Source organism: Oryctolagus cuniculus, chromosome 4 (assembly GCF_051225735.1).
Source record: "Oryctolagus cuniculus isolate XC-2025 breed Fujian yellow rabbit chromosome 4, ASM5122573v1, whole genome shotgun sequence".
Taxonomy (NCBI): Eukaryota; Metazoa; Chordata; class Mammalia; order Lagomorpha; family Leporidae; genus Oryctolagus; species Oryctolagus cuniculus.
The window spans coordinates 170,006,584-170,024,108 of record NC_142870.1 but is presented as its reverse complement, the minus strand read 5'-3'; the positions used below and the strand labels follow the sequence as shown (position 1 = coordinate 170,024,108).

The following is a 17,525-nucleotide window of genomic DNA, read 5'->3' as shown; positions in this document are numbered from 1 at the left end:
ACTCCTTAATATGGGGGCCATCATCTGGTGCAGCAGATTAAGTTGCTGCCTGTGGGGCTGACGTCCCCTCCCATCCACCTCCCTGCCAATGTGCCCGAGAAAACTAGAGAAGATGGCACAAGAACTTGGGCCCCTGCGTCCACGTGGGAAACCCAGACGGAGTTCCTGCTCCTGGCTTCATCCTGGCCCTGTCCTGACCATTTCAGTAAACCAGTAGGTAGAAGATGTCTTTCTCTCTCTCTGTTACTCTACCTTTCAAATAAATAAAATAAATCTTAAAAACAGATTAGGAATTGGTTAACAAGGAAGAAGACTGGAAGAAGGAAGCCCATTTATCCAGGTTGGCAAGTCCTAGGGCCAAACCCTTTTCTGCTTTTTTATTCATTCCACTCCACTCCCCTTGCAAACTTATACTGCCTGAAACTCTTAAAAAAAAGTATTTTTTTTTTTTTTGTGGCCTCAGTGACATCTGGGTGCCTAGTAGGCATATGAAGCTTCAGATGTCCAAAATGATACCCTGTTGTCTCTTGTTTCCCCTCAAACCTGTTCCTCCCCTGTTCTTAGCAATTTCAGTCAATGGTACCATCATTAGCTTAAGCTAGAAACTGGACTTGATTCCCCATTCTAAAAAATCATTTTTACTTCTGAAATACTAACATATCCCCCATTTTTTTTTCCATCTTCACTGTTAACATCCTACTCAAAGTCTCCTTTAGCTTTTATTTGAACTATTGCAGTTAACTTCTGTTCGATTTGCTAGCCTGAAGTCAGTTACCTTCATACAAGTTAAATTAGATCATGTCACACAAGTGAAGACGACAAAGTTTCTGTCCTAAAGGAGGCTGTATTTAGTAAGAAAGAATAATCATAAATAAGGAGACAAAAGAGTATACAATGCATACAGTGGGTATTGGAGTAACTAGCTACTCTTGGTTTAGTAAATTTAGTCTCCAAACCCCTGCTAAATGGAAGACTGTTAAATGAAAGAATTATTTCCTCCAGTATGAATGCAAAAATCATGGTGTGTTTCATCCCAACTCCAGACAATTGAATAGTTTTCTCAGGTAGAAATATTTCTCAATTGAACACTGAAAACAACTTTCTGTAACTAACAATTTGAAGACAATAGTTTGTACACAAAGTAATGTGATAAAGATTTGTTCAACTCCTTTATTTCTGCACAATTTTTTCCCCACAATTTCTGCCTTTTGTTGATTCATCACACATTCAAACCAAAACTGTAAAATAAATAAACTGTAAAATAAAATGGAACAGCAAAGTATTCAGGGGTCAGCAAAGGCCCAGTATGAAAGCTTGTGGAACTATTCCATGCATACAGCAGACTGAAAAATTATTATTAAAGGTACCACTTCTCCTCTTCCCTAGTACACTTCTACAAAGCAAATAGTTTTGGCTTCATCCAAACTGACACAAAATTCAAATTTGTTCTATTTGATATTCTATGACTGGAAGCTGTTAAATAAAATTAATGAATATTTTCCTGAAACCATAATAATGAGGCATCATACTTCTTACAGCTTATTGATTTAGTGTTTTGTTGTTTTTAAGTAAATTTTATTAAACAGGATTTGATGTAAAAGTAGTATTTTTTTAGAGCCATTATAGTTGAGCAGTCATTAAGTGAAGTAAATACGGTGTTCAGGTGGCAGATAACTCAGTGATGTCACTTTGTATGACATAGTATGGGACAAGTGTCTCTGAGAGGTGTCATACTTGAATTGAGACCTAAGAATGAGCCAGTTAGGGATGAATGGTCAGAAGAAAGAGTGACCATAAAACTCCAGAGTTAGACATGGGCGTGGTATAGTTGAAGAGCAGAAGGGAAGCCAGGGCTGCTAGAGCCCAGTGAGGCTGCAGGGAAACTCAGGACACCATGGAGGTGCAGTGGAGAACTGAGCAGGACCCCTGACCCAAGGGCCTCTTGTTGTAGGAGTTCTGATGGACTGTAGGAGTGAGAAGTCCAGGAAGGGTTTTGGGGCTAGAGAGAGAGATACTAAGTGGGAATGATATGTATGGTCTAACAATCTCTTATTTGCATTTATTGTTCAGAGAAATAGTGTTTTCTTATTTTCTTCTTATTTTACCTTTTCTCCCCTTATGTATTGTACTTTTGTCTGATCTCTACTGTAGTCGTCACGTCTGTCCTCCTTTGCGTTACATTCTGAATTCTTTGACTTGATCTTCTAGATCATTATTTCAGCACACTTAAGAACACAGAGTAAATTATATCATCAGAGATTGAGTGTGCCATTTAGTTTAGGAATAGTTGGAAATGCATCAGTTTTTCTCTTGAGAGTGTTTCAAGCTTGACTTTAATTCTCAAACTGTGGAAGTGAGTTAAAGGAGGGTCCCCCTAAGAGCAAGGAAGGAATCTGAATTTAAAATTGAGTAGATTGTGGCTGAAAGGAGGCAACACCCGCCTAGTAGGAAGGAAAAGACTGAAAGTTGGAAGCCCCCATGCTTATGGCAGTCTGGTATTGTTGTGGAACGTTCTAGACAGTTCTCCTACGCTAACCGAGATGTAAACACCAACAGTGTTGGTGCTGTGATTGCGGGTCCTTTTCTCTTTCACTGTGAAAAGGAAACACTGTGCATAATAGTGATTTGCCTAGTGTGTTTATGTGATCTAATGCTGTCTTGGCATATAATCTTTGTAAATTGTCTTCCAGTTTCTCTGAAACAGTTGCTAGGAAAAGAATTATTCTTGAAGGCTGACAGTAAAACAAAGCATAGAAATTAGGCTTTGGATTACCCTTATATTTGGCTTGAATGAGTCAATAAGATAGCTTCTAATCTAGTTTTATGTATTTTTATGCCATTTCCTTTAGTGAAAAGCCAGACAGCTCTTTTCATAGGTTGGTTTTGAACGTATCTGTTTGTGACCATGAGCCCCAGGGCCCTCTCTGAGCTTGACCATGTGCTGATGATTGTACAGTTTGGACAGAGGGTGCTCTGCGCCCCTGCAGCTGCGCACTGGCTAGATTCTGTTTCCTGCACCAGCAGCAAGCTTTGTTCCGTGTGGCCCCGCTGTCCGCACACAGAGCAGCCTTTGATGGGCTGTCTTTGACGTGATTTGTTTACGGCAGCCAGAAATGCTTCCTGCATAATGAGAGCAGTTAATCATGGAAACTGGGCTATTCCTGTTTGTGCACTTCTAGCAGTCTTCCGTTGTAAATATTAAAAGGTAATGACAAAAGGAAGAAAACCTTTTTAAAAGGCACAAATCAGTTAATCCATCAGGTCATGTGATTGCTACTGATTACATGGATATCTTTAGGGAAGCAGAGAATGATTGCTGAACACATGCCTTGTGTTTTGATGATTGCATTAAAAGTCCCCCCGTGGGCTGGCATTTGTTGGCTCTCAGAGCTTTTCTTAGATTAAATTTCAGGCAGCCAGTGCAAGGAGAAACATCATAAGCTGTATCTAACAGGATGCGTACAGTTAAAGAACAGTCTTGATCAAGCCCTGCTAGGCTTTACCAAATAAACGAGGGTTTTCAGCAAGACCCCAGACTTTTATTTTGAAGTGGAGTAGCAGCTGTTGGCTATTGCGGTGCAGAGCTGCAGCGCGGCCTGGGTCACACAGTGCTCCGGGTGTCTGCAGGCTGCAGGCCGAGCCCAGTGGCGCAGGCACTGAGCTACGCTTATTTGCTGTGTTATTTGACCTATTGGTTTGAGAGAGCTCCCTGGACCATCTGAATGGCTATGGGAGATGGTGAGTAAGATTTATTTTTCTTCTTTTACTGTGATGTACACTTCCTTTTAAGGTGACGATCATTTGCTGTGTAAGAAACCTCTCTCCCTAAAGAATGAAGGACACTTGCGTGTTTGTGTATGTGTACATTCGTGTGTGCATTTATGCATGTGTGTGTTTGCCAATGATTGTCTTATTCCACTTGATACGTCTGTATGGGATCTGGCAAACATAAGGTGACAATTTACCTTGCAACCCAAACAAGCCTTCAGCCTTTGGTGCTGAATTGGAAGGGATACTGGAAGAAATATGAGAAATATGCAAAGGCTTTGAAGGGAGAACATGGCCTTTGGAGGAGGGACAGATTTTGTCAAGGTTTGGTTAGCTGGCTTGACATCTTTCTTGTTGTATTTGACACAAGTAGAATTCTATGCCAATAAAATATTAAAAGAATCAAAATGGCTTGCTGTTTTGTTTAATATGCTTATGATTTGTCCATGTCATTAGTAAACAGTACTCTAGAAAATATTTAGCCTTTTAGGAATTCTGTACAGGTTGTAATTTGATTAAGAATTGATTTTTACTAGTGTCTTATTTTGGGGAAGATAATTTTAAAAGCATGTATTTCTGTGGTGCTTTATGGTTTTCCAAAGCACTTTCTTATACTTAATATACATGAACTCCTCAGGCACGAATAACTCTGTGAAGTGTTGAGAGTATTTGATATTTCACGGATTGGGAAACTGAGGCTTGCTGGGATGATAGGTGTCAGATCCCAGCGCAGAAAGCAAACCAGAACCAAATCTAGAATCCCAAGTATGCATTTGGTACTGTCCTTAATAACACTTAATATTTGAGCCTTTTTTCACGATTAAACCTTTGTTAAGATGCTTAGAGATATACTTTGTAATCGCATGAACATCAGAGATGTGTATAAGGAAGAATTTGAACGTCTTCAAAAATGTGTTGTGAGGTTTTTTTGGTAAACTAGGTTTTTATAGAGGACTTGCATGTGTCTGAGGCTTTTCACTCTCACTTTCAGCCTTCCTATTACTGTATAACAACCTCCTCTCTCTAAGGAATTTGTCCTCTGTGGGCTGTGAGGAGTAGGCTGCAAACTCACCAAAGTGATGGTGTGGACAGAGTCACTTAAATCATCATGCACATTTAGATGGAAATGTGCTCAGAAATTTGATTTTACCTGCTGTGATTTATACCAATAATGTACATAACGGTTTTATATGACCTTATGGAAGTAAATAAGAGTATAATTGTAACTACTGAGTTTTAAGGCAAAAGGCATCAGGATTAACATAGGATTTTTTTTTTTTTTTTTTTTTTTTTTGTACACTTAAAGGCATTACAAAGTTTCCTTCTGTCCTTTTTTTCAAACCTTAATCTGCAGGCAGCTCTCAATCTTAGATTTAGTTTGAGCTATATCCAGATTTAATTTTCTTTCTGAAACATTTTAGGTTTAATGACTGTCAGTATACATTGACTTAATTTTTCTTTTCTCAAATATTACATGAAGACATTCAGATTCTTTAGGAATATGTTGACTTTTTTTAAAAGTCGAAGTAGTCATTTATAAAGCTCAGCTGATCTCTTTAGAATAGGGCTTTTGTTGGATTAAAATATACCTTTATAAAAATAAAAAAATTAGTAAAGATGTATGTAGTGACAGGTTACTTTGGGATTTGTAGTTCTTAATAGTTTGATATAAACTCTTCTATGTATATTAGTATGCTTACATAACAAATGGATAATATTGTTTTTAATTATGAATGTAATATATAATTACCACCTCCTTTTCAATAAAATAATACACCCTTCAAAACCATCTCCAAGCCCCAAACACAGGTATAAAGGTAAACAATTAATACGGAATATGTCTTTTCAGGCCTTTTATGTTTACTATGCCTTTATATACATTATATGCCATTACATACATGTGTATTCGTGCCATATATACATCCATGTATATATATTTCATAGAATAATCTCAAGTGGAATTTCTGGTTCAGCATTTTTGTTTCAGTTGTATTAGCCGGGCAGGTGTTTGACCTGGTGTTTCAGATACCACTGAGACAGTCACATCCTATGTCACAGTAACTGGGATCAGTCCTGACTTGGAATTCCTTCTGGTGAAGCCTTGGGAGGCAGTGGTGATGGCTCAAGTGCTTGGGTTTCTACCAGCAGTGTGGGAGACCTAGATTGGGTTCTCACCTCCTGGACAGTGAGGCAGAGAGAAAGGTCTTCCTTTACCGTTGGTTCACCCTCCAATGGCCGCTGCAGCTGGCACACCGCACTGATGCGAAGCCAGGAGCCAGGTGCTTCTCCTGGTCTCCCATGGGGTGCAGGGCCCAAGGACCTGGACCATCCTCCACTGCACTCCTGGGCCACAGCAGAGAGCTGGCCTGGAAGAGGGGCAACCGGGACTAGAACCTGGTATGCCAGCGCCATGGCTCACTAGGCTAATCCTCCACCTTGCGGCGCTAGCACGCCGGGTTCTAGTCCCAGTCGGGGCGCCGGATTCTGTCCCGGTTGCCCCTCTTCCAGGCCAGCTCTCTGCTGTGGCCCAGGAGTGCAGTGGAGGATGGCCCAAGTGCTTGGGCCCTGCACCCCATGGGAGACCAGGAGAAGCACCTGGCTCCTGCCATTGGATCAGCGAGGTGCGCCGGTTGTAGCGCGCCGGCCGCGGCGGCCATCGGAGGGTGAACCAACGGCAAAGGAAGACCTTTCTCTCTGTCTCTCTCTCGCACTGTCCTCTCTGCCTGTCTAAATTAAAAAAAAAAGAACCCAGTGTGCCGGCGCCGCAGGCGGAGGATTAGCCTATTTAGCCGCGGCGCCGGCCTGTTCTACCTTTCACATAAATAAATAAATGCCTTTTTAAAAGGTGAGTGGGAGTGTTTGAGGAGGAGGTGTTGGCCTAGCAGTTGGGATACCTGCGTCTCACGTTAGGAAGCCTAGGTTCAGTTCCCACCTCAGGTTTGTGATTCCAGCTTTCTGCTAGTATGGACTCTGGGTGGCAGCAGTGATGGCTCTAATAGTTGTTTTTTTGTCACCCACATGGGAGACCTGAATTGAGCTCCTGGCTCCTGGCTCCCTGGCTGTGAGAGGCATTTGAGGAGTGTGTTGGCAGATGAGAGCAGACGCATTCTCTTTTTTGTGTCTGCCTCTGAAATAAATAGGAATTTTAAGTAAATGAATTCGATTAGCTGTAATCAGCTTGCTCCAAAAGCGGCTTTACCATTTACATTCCCACAAATAGTGTCTGCTATCCTGTGTTCTTTTCAGTTATTGTTATTACTATTCTTTTCAAATTCTGCCTCTTAGATGGGTGAAAAATACAGAATATCTGTTTTCTGATACAGTTGGTAATCTTTGTATGCTTGGTTATTTTTACTTCCTTTTCTGTGACTTGCTTCGGCATCCTTGGTGAACTTTTTGGCTGTTTGACTTTTTGTTGCTGTTGTGTATTTTTAGTTTCTCTTTGTGTATTCCAGCTATTCTGTTATCTCTTGAATATGTTATATAAGTTAACTTCAGGACCATATGAGAGATTAGGAATTTTATTTCTAGACAGATTTGTGATACATTACAATGGCTATCGCTTGAAGAGTTGTTAAGGCATGGTTCTGAGTGCATTTTGGTTTAGTTGTCTTCATACTTACCCAAGAGCATGCAACCAAGCAGTCATGTGGTTATGTACTAACCCAGGGCCGTCAAGCCAGACAGAGTTAAAAACCTGTAGGATTATTGTGTAGTGCTGAGCCCTGCAGTCTGCCACAGAAGTGCTCCGAGAGGAATTTGGCCTTTTGTTGTTGCTGCAGAGTGGCTGGAAAGAAATAAGGTTTTGTGTTAAATAGACTACTAACATTTCAACACAGGCTGTTATTCCAAAAATGAATTTTTAAAGAATATATGGAAATGGTGGTCTAATCCTGGCTTCCCAGAGATCACCCTTCTAGGACCACTCCAAACTGACTTACAGCTACTGATTTCGGGGATGTATTGGAGAAACCAACATTTTTTCCCTCTTTTATACCAATACGGTCAACACAGAAGACTCTTGTGTTCCCCAAAGGTGTGGAGATTCCTCCTCATCAGCAAACAAGCAGTCAGTTCTGTATCAATAGCAACTGGGTTCCTCTAATTCCATTCCATTTTTTTAAGATTTATTTTTATTTATTTGAAAGAGTTACAGAGAGAGAGAGGTCTTTCATTCTGTTGGTTCACTTCCCAAATGACTGCAGCAGCCAGAGCTGAGCTGATCTGAAGCCAGAAGCCAAGAGGTTCTTCCAGGTCTCCCACAGGGGTGCAGGGGCCCAAGCAGTTGGGCTGTCTTCTACTGCTTTCCAGGCCATAGCAGAGAGCTGAATTGGAAGAAGAGCAGCCAGGACTTGAACCGGCATCCATATGGGATTCCGGCATTGCAGACTGGGGCTTTAACTCCCTGCGCCACAGTGCTGACCCTAAATTCCATTTTACACGTTGAAGGCTAATCCTCAAGAATGCCCCTCTACTTTAGATGCCAGTCACAAATCCCAGGTTGTTTTACTTGTGCTTCTGTAAGTTGGGATTCCCATAACACAGGTTTGATTGATTTGCCCGAGCGCCTCACAGAACACAGGGAGATGCTTATGTTTACTGGTTTATGATAAAGTACATTACGACACATGTAAGTGAAGAGGTACATAGGGTGAGGGATGGGAGAAGGGAAGTGGTGCTTCCATGCCCTTTCTAAGTGCACTGCCCTCCAGGAGCGTTTCAGTGTGCTCAGCTTCTGTAAGTGCTGCAAACCCTGTAGTTTGGATTTTTTTATGGAGACTTCATGGCATGGACATGACCATGGATGGCCACGTGGAGATGTGACTGGACAAAGACAGTATGATGTCGTGCCAGAATAGGGAGTCCAGCAGGCCTGCATGTTTGGATTCCTCTTGGCCTCTCTGTGCAGCATTCTTTCCTCCAGATGCGGGGCAAGACTCCTCAGGTGGAGTTCTTGGTTATTATCAGGCAAGGGAGGTCAGAGAATTTTTTTTATGGCCAGCTCAAAGACAGAAAAGTAGAGGAAGAGTAGAGTATATTTTTAGTTTCTGTATCTGAACATCACAGGAGGTATGGAGTAACAGCAAAGAAAAACAATGCTCAGTAGATCTTACTTCCACATTTGTGAATATTCGTTGTGATACACTCACATTTGGTCATTTAAATCACTGAAAGAGGGTAACCCAGCAGCGGAAAGGCCAACCTTTTCTTGTAGGAGTAATAATAGGAAAGAAAGAGTTTATAAGAAGAAAAAGAGAATTAAAAAAGACAAAAAGATTGGGTACTGACAACAAAATAGATAGTAAGTAGTCAACACTTCAGATTGGAAATAGCCAGTGACTAAAATAAAGCAGCCTTGTAGTAGCCCCCTGCTGTTGCCGTCAAAGGCCCTAGAGTGCCGTCCTGTGGGTTAGTTCTGTGTTAAAGGTATCCGGTCTCTCAGTGCTGTACCTTTAAGTAAACAGTAGCCTTCTTGAAACAGCCTCATTTATTCCTCTGGGGCAAGGTGCTGGGCATCAGTAACAACATACCCTCCAACCTAATGTTGTTAATGAATGTGAATCTTCAAGAGAAGGTTTACATCTTTTCCTTTGTACACGTGGATTAATACAGTTCATGTCATTAACATGTGTTAGGATCAACCTGTAGCTGTCTTGAAAATTTAAGTGCCAGAGATGATGTTTTGCAAAGGTTTTACATGAACCTTATCATGAGCCTCATTTATTACTTAGTTGGATGTTAGGTTATCATGACATGTTATATACCATGATAACCATGTGATTGTCCCATAACTTCATTGAAGTAATTGAAGGTTTGGATTTTTTTTGAAAGACTTTTTTAAAGAAGAGGATAAAAGTCTTCAAATGTATTTTTAACTAATCAGTTATGTCTATCTTTGACAAGATATTTTATCAAATTTCTTGGCTTATATTAATCTTAGTATGGAATGTACTTATTTTTGTAAATAAAATAATTATTTAGAATTAACTGCCGCTAAAACACAAAAGATCTTATTTATTTATTTTTATTTGACAGAGTTAGTGAGAGAGAGAGAGAGAGAGAGAGAGAAAGGTCTTCCTTCCGTTGGTTTACCCCCCAAATGGCCGCTGTGGCCGGCACGCTGCGCCAATCCGGAGCCAGGAGCCAGGAGCTTCTTCCTGGTCTCCCACGCAGGTACAGGCGCCCAAGCACCTGGGCCATCCTCCACTGCCCTCCCGGGCCACAGCAGAGAGCTGGACTGGAAGAGGAGCAGCCGGGACTAGAACCCAGCACCCATATGGGATGCTGGCGCTGCAGACAGAGGATTAGCCAAGTGAGCCATGGCACCGGCCTATACAAAAGATCTTATCATGAATTCTAACATTTATGCATCTTATTTTCAATTTCTAATAATTTTACAGAAATTTTTCATTTTAGTTTTCATTGAAGACTTAATTTTTTTTCATTGATTCTTTTATTTTTGAAAGCTTACCATTTTCTTTAGCTCTAGAGAAATGTTTATTTTGATCTGTTTCTCCTCTTTATTAGCTTTGATCTCTCCTTATAGAATTGTTGTTAAATATTGAGCCTTCTGGGTTGATCCATTATGTCTTGTATTTTGTCTTCCTTCTCAAGTTTTATATGTTTGTCTTTTATTCTGTATTCTGGTAGACTTGGCTTTTATTGTCTCTTCTGTCATTCTGCAAGGTAGATGAGGTCTCTGCTCTTCCAGTCAGCTTCTGAGAATTCTAAGTTGCAGCTTTGCTGTGATGTCATTCTTCAGTTGCCTTTCATCCTTTCTATTTGCATTTTGAAAAAGAATTTGTTGTTGATCCTGTAGATGCTGTCTTCACAAATTCTCTGGCCCACCTCATTTTCTTGGCCCTTATGTATAAAGGAGAACTCCACTGCAGGGAAAAGCAAGGGAGTAAAATGATTCAGAGTACTGTGTTTTTAACAAAACATTTTAAACATACTCAGCTTCAAGAAAGTATCAATACACAGCAAATCTTTATCCATCTATATTCCTACCCCTTCTTCCTCCAGTCCAACTTTCCTACTGGACTGCAAGGGAAGGAGTGTGCGTGTGTATGTGTTTGGACATGCACTTACACATATACATAAATGTCTTTTTAAAAGACAATCACAATACCTTGTCACAGCTAAAACAAAATTAACCCTTAGTGTTAAATAGTGTTCAGAATCTCCTCAGTTGTTTTGTAAATATATTTACACTTTGAATTGCAATTCGTTGATATATGTCTGATTGCTGTATTCATCCATAGTATTGATCTCCTTTTTTTCCCTCTTGTCATTTATTTGTTGAAAAAAAAAAATCTGTTAAGTAAAGTTTTCTTACGGGGGCCAGTATTGTGGCGAAGCAGGTTTAAGCCACCGCCTGGGACACTGGTATCCCCTATGAGTGCCAGTTCATGTCCTCGCTGCTCCGCTTCCAATCTAGCGCCTTGTACATGTGCCTGGAAAACAGCGGAAGATGGCCCAAGTGCTTGGGTCCCTGCACTCATGCGGGAGACCTAAATGGAGTTCCAGGCTCCCGCCTTTAACCTGGCCTGGCCCCAGCCTTGCAGCCATTCGGGCAGTGGACCAGGGAATGGAGGATCTCTCTCTCTCTCTCTTTCCATCAGTCTTCCTCTCTCTCTCTAACTCCGCCTTTCAAATAAAATAAAATAAAGCTTTCTCACATATTAGATTTTGTTGATTGCATGGTCCTCCCCCACCCCATTGGTCCCTATATCCTCTGTTTCCTGAAAATTGACATCCCCAATGCGTAGATGTCCAGTGAGCAGTTGGATACATAGGTTTAGAACTCAGAGATGAACATTTAAGAATTGTCAGTGTAAAGAGATATGCAAAACTGTCAAGAATGGATGAGGCAGGGGCCGGCGCTGTGGTGCAGTAGGTTAATCCTCCTCCTGTGGTCAGTATCCCATATGGGCGCTGGTCTAGTCCGGTGCTCCTCTTCCAGTCCAGCTCTCTGCTATGGCCTGGGAAAGCAGTAGAAGATGGCTCAAGTCCTTGGGCCCCTGCACCCGCATGGGAGACCAGAAGAGGCTCCTAGCTTTGGATCGGCTCAGCTCCGGCCATTGTGGCCATTTGGGGAGTGAACCAATGGACAGAGGATCTCTCTGTCTCTTCCTGTCACTCTCTGTAACTCTACCTCTCAAATAAATAAATAAAATCTTTTTTTTTTTAAAGAAAAGAATGGGTGAGGCCATTTAGAAACGGAGAGAAGGAGGCTGATCAACATGCTTGGGTAGAGGAGGGACAGTCAGCAGAAGAGCCTGACCCAGGGGGTCTGCGAGGTCACAGGAGAGCTGTGGGAGAATTCGGACAGAGCAGGAACCAGCTCAGAGACCCAGAGTCCTCTTGTGCTTTGTTTTTAGGAGAATAAGGAAGGATATAGCTTCCAAGTGAAAAGGGGAACTTTGGTATCAGAAACTACTTAATTGCAAATGGAGTATATTTTATGCATGAAAAAGCATGGTGTTTGGGGTTCTTACTGATCTTGTTACTTCACTGAAGAAAATTCACATAAAATGAATCCTTTCCTGTGAGACATGGTGTAAAGTTTTGGCTTGTTCTTTTGTTTGCCATGTAAGATAGAACACATTTTCATCTTTTATATGAACTTTTGAAGCAGAAGTTTCAGGTTTTGGAATATATACACTATAAAAATGAAGTGGAAAATTTAAAAAGCCACTTGAATATGTGGCCTTGTTGCAATAGGAAAGAGTTGAAAAAGGGATGGAGCTTGGTTGCAGTGACATAAATTCACAAATCCTTATCTGAAGCCTTCTAGGTCAGTTGTGTTTTGGAATTCAGAATGTATCAGGTTTTAGAAAAGTAATATGGTCATGTTCCTGATACTACATAACAGTTCCTACTGGGCCTGGGGCAGCACTCTACAGTCAAGCATATTAATATTTCTGTAGCTAAATGTAAATAAATAGCCCCATGTTAATTCACATGATTGTTTTGCTATAAATTGAGTTCAAATCAGTTCAGATTTTGCTATCAAATGAATTTAAAAGACAAGACAAAAGCTGGGTTTTCATAGCTTTTGACTTTTTGGTATGCAGATATGATATTGTGGGTATGTAGTATCTCAGTGTTTGCTGAGGACAGTTTCCAAGTGTTATTTGAAGGCAGCAAAAGGTAAACTTTATCCTGTTTGCCCTTTTTTCTCCCCATCTTCTTCTCCCAGGCCCTTTCTCCCCGGTCTCCTCCTCTTCCGTTCCTTCCTGCACTGTTGGCCTCTCTCCCTCCCCTACTTACATCTCTTCCGTTCCTTCCTGCACTGTTGGCCTCTCTCCCTCCCCTACTTACATCTCTTCCGTTCCTTCCTCCACTGTTGGCCTCTCTCCCTCCCCTACTTACATCTCTTCCGTTCCTTCCTGCACTGTTGGCCTCTCTCCCTCCCCTACTTACATCTCTTCCGTTCCTTCCTTAACTGTTGGCCTCTCTCCCTCCCCTACTTACATCTCTTCCGTTCCTTCCTGCACTGTTGGCCTCTCTCCCTCCCCTACTTACATCTCTTCCGTTCCTTCCTCCACTGTTGGCCTCTCTCCCTCCCCTACTTACATCTCTTCCGTTCCTTCCTGCACTGTTGGCCTCTCTCCCTCCCCTACTTACATCTCTTCCGTTCCTTCCTTAACTGTTGGCCTCTCTCCCTCCCCTACTTACATCTCTTCCGTTCCTTCCTGCACTGTTGGCCTCTCTCCCTCCCCTACTTACATCTCTTCCGTTCCTTCCTCCACTGTTGGCCTCTCTCCCTCCCCTACTTACATCTCTTCCGTTCCTTCCTGCACTGTTGGCCTCTCTCCCTCCCCTACTTACATCTCTTCCGTTCCTTCCTTAACTGTTGGCCTCTCTCCCTCCCCTACTTACATCTCTTCCGTTCCTTCCTGCACTGTTGGCCTCTCTCCCTCCCCTACTTACATCTCTTCCTTTTGATCTTCTCCAGCTCCTCTTCCTTTTCCGTCTTCTCTTCTCCATCTCTGCCTGTGCCTCTGCCTCCTCCATTTCCATCTCTACCACAGCCTACTGATTTATTAATTTCTCTCCTCTAATACCCTTAAAGAAATTATGTACTTATTTGAGAGACATAGAAAGGGGGGAGGGGAAACCTACAGAAGGGAGACAAAGACAGAGATGGAGAACATGTTGCCAACCACTGGTTCACTCCCCACATGCCTGTAAGGTTACAGGGTCTGCATTAGCAGGAGGGATGAATCAAGAGCTGGACCTAGGGATAGAACTCGGATACCTCCCTGTGGGATGCAGAGTCCTAACCAGTGTTTTTAACTTTAGACCAAATGCCTGGCCCCTCTTCTGATATATTTGAATATACTTATTTTGTTGCAACATCTGCATCCAACCATAGTACCCTCTTTTTAAAACATTAGAGTAAGAACAGAAGTGTCAACATAATCTTAACTTAGTTTCCTTTTTATGTTTAGTCTTTGTTTTGTTTGTTTAGTAAATATTATAGCATCTACTATATATCCTGCATGATGTCTTCTTATTTATCTTCCAATTCACACTGGAGATCCCTTGAACTGTGTCTAATCTGCTATCAGGCCTGCCCACTGAATTTAAATTTAACATATATATATATAATATTTATTTAATGTATGTTGTATATATTAAATACATATATTTAAGATTTATTTATTTGGAAGTCAGAGTTGTAAAGAGAAAAGGAGAGACACAGAGAGATATTCCATTTGCTAGTTCCCTCCCCAGTTGGTCACAATGGTCAATGTTGGGCCAGGCCAAAGCCAGGAACCAGGAGTGTCTTCCAGGTCTCCCATGAGGGTACAGGGGACCAAGCTGTTGGACCATCTTCCGCTGCTTTTCCCAGGCCCTTAGCAGAGAGCTGTATAGGAACTGGAGCAGCTGGGATACAAACCATCACCCGTATGGGATGCTGGCATTGCAGGTGGTGGCTTTAGCCACTGTGCTGCAACACCAGCCCCTCAACTACTATATTTTCATTTGTAGAAATTCTTTTGGTGATTTTAAAAGTTTGTCATTTTTCATAATTTCTTGATCCCCCCCCAAATTATTTTCAAGCTTGCCTAGTAAACAATCATAGATGCTTTATAGTACATGCCTGGTAACCCCATGATTTTAAGTGGAGCTGTGTGCACTTCAGCAGCACATATACTGAAATTGGACCGATTTTAATTGGAGCTGTTGCTGTTGTCTGTTTCTATTTGTTCTTATTGTGGTGTCTTGTTTCAGGCTGTATCTGATGACGTTATACAATTATCTCTGGGGCTTACTTGATTTGAGGCCGGAGACCTTCCAGGAAATTTTATATTTGCTTTCTCTGTTGATTAGAAATATTATCAGTCTGAGCCTGTAGTTTAAGATCTTCAGTGTGCTGCCCTTGCACTCCATTTGATTCACTTCCCTTTTGCCCATTTTGGAGAAAAGTTAGAAAAGAATAGACACCCTGCACCCCATGGGAGACCAGGAGAAGTACCTGGCTCCTGCCATCGGATCAGCGCGGTGAGCCGGCCACAGCGCGCCGGCCGCGGCGGCCATTGGAAGGTGAACCGACGGCAAAGGAAAACCTTTCTCTCTGTCTCTCTCTCTCACTGTCCACTCTGCCTGTCAAAAAAAAAGAAAAAAGAAAAGAAAAGAATAGACAGTAGGAGGATAAGGGCTGGCTTACGGGTCACTTTAGCCTCGGGCGTTTGTTAGATATACCAGCTCTTGGATAGAAAGGGTCTCCTGTCAGACTGTGCTATCTTGTCTGAATTTTGAATTCTGTTCTCTTTGCTCCAAAAAACCCTTCAGAATAGAAGTTCCAACATATTGATTCTGTTTTTATATTTCTTACAGTCTTATCAAGTATCTATTGCTGGCTGGCGCAGCGGCTCAATGGGGTAATCCTCCACCTAACGGTGCCGGCATACCGGGTTCTAGTCCCGGTCGGGGTGCTGGATTCTGTCCCGGTTGCCCCTCTTCCAGGCCAGCTCTCTGCTGTGGCCAGGGAGTGCAGTGGAGGATGGCCCAAGTGCTTGGGCCCTGCACCCCATGAGAGACCAGGAGAAGCACCTGGCTCCTGCCTTTGGATCAGCACGGTGCACCGGCCGCAGCGGCCATTGAGGGGTTCCTGCTACCTTTTGTGTTTCCAGATCTTGTCTTTGGCCTGAGTCATCCCCACTGTTGGGGGTATTGGAGGAGTGAACTGGTGGATAGATCTCTATCTGCCTTTCAGATTGACAAAAACACCTTCGAGTAAAGAACATGCATCAGCTCTAGAAAGCAAGTCCCCTATAGCATCAGAATTTGGGGGGAAAAAATCAGTGTCTATTACTTTAGGAAGCGATAGCTAATAGTAGAGTTTTGTTCTGATATTTAATAATTATTAAGAAAAAATTTTAATCCCCAAATACTTATAACCTCTATACAGTTCCAAAACAAAATTTTAATTTTAGGCCTTATGATGGTTGATAATTTTTATGAGTTATTTTATATTATGGCCAATAAGATAATCTATTTTGAAATGTATAAAAATTTACTTCCTCCTTGGAGCCGGTGCCATGGCACAGCGGGTTGGTCCTCCACCTGCGGTGTAGGCATCCCATGTGGGCACCAGATCTTGTCCTGGCTGCTCCTCTTCCAGTCCAGCTCTTTGCTGTGGCCTGGGAAGGCAGTGGAGGATGGCCCAAGTGCTTGGGCCCTTGCACCCACATGGGAGACCGGGAAGAGGCTCCCTGACTCCTGGCTCCTGGCTTCGGATTGGTGCAGTTCTGGCCATTGCAGCCATTTGGGGAGTGAACCAACGAAGGGAAGACCTCTCTCTCTTTCCCTCTCACTGTCTGTAACTCTACCTTTCAAATAAATAAATAAAATCTTTAAAAAAATTTTTACTTCTTCCAATGTTTGTGGATTTATTTTTCCTTTTGGTTCTTCAACTTTTATTTTCTGTACTTAAAGCTGTGTTACTGGATACATATCTATTTAGGGTTCTGATTTTTTCCCTGTTGGTTGACCCTTTTGTCCCTGTTAAATTTCTTTGTTTCTTGTAATGCTTTTTCCAGCTGCTTTGTTTGAAATTAATACAGCTACAACAACCTCCTTTTGGTTGGTGTTCACTATGTTTTTTTTTTTTTATTATCTTACTTTTAACTGTTATGTAACTATGTATGTGTCTCATTTAAGAAGCTTTTTGATTTTCCATATAAGCACTTTATTTAAAAAAGATTCATTCATGGGGCCGGTGTTATGGCACAGTGGATTAGGCCACTGTCTGCTTGCAATGTCAGAATCACTTACGGTGCCAGTTCAAGTTGCAGCTGTGCCACTTCCTATGCAGCCTCTGTTGATGTGCCTGGGAAAGCAGTGGAAGATGCCTCACATCTTTGGGACCTTGGACCCACATGGGAGACTCAAATGGAGTTCCAGGTTTCTGGCTTTGGCCTGGCTCAGTCCTGGCTGTTGAGGCCATTTAGGGAGTGAACCAGTGGACGGAAGACCTCTCTCTCTGTCTCTCCCTCTCTCTCTCTCTCTGGTAACTGCCTTTCAAATAAATTTTTTTAAAAAAATCATTTTTGATCTTTTACTTGAACTGCTTACTTCATTTACATTTAAGATGTTATATATTTGCCTTTTTATATTTCCCCATTTTATTTTTATTTTCTATTTTATCCACTTGTATCCTCCTTAGGTTACTGCTTCTTTTTATTTTTCTACCAATTTATTTATGTGTACATTTACTCTTTTCTTTTATATATGAATGT

The 17,525-nt window shown here is 41.9% G+C and overlaps 1 protein-coding gene across 49 annotated transcripts in view; it reads left to right on the top strand.

Moving 5' to 3' along the window:
* Positions 1–17,525, top strand: part of CLASP2 (cytoplasmic linker associated protein 2) — a 207,835-nt gene that overhangs the window by 52,543 nt on the left and 137,767 nt on the right. For 3 of the 49 annotated variants that reach the window (XM_089331282.1, XM_089331284.1, XM_089331281.1), the window contains exon 1: positions 3,104–3,738. The exons of the other annotated variants lie outside the window; for them this stretch is intronic. In XM_089331282.1, the coding sequence (XP_089187408.1) occupies positions 3,723–3,738 (16 nt within the window). In that variant the 5' untranslated portion in view covers positions 3,104–3,722. Of the gene's footprint in view, positions 1–3,103; positions 3,739–17,525 lie in introns of those variants that run through there. 49 annotated transcript variants of the gene reach the window in all.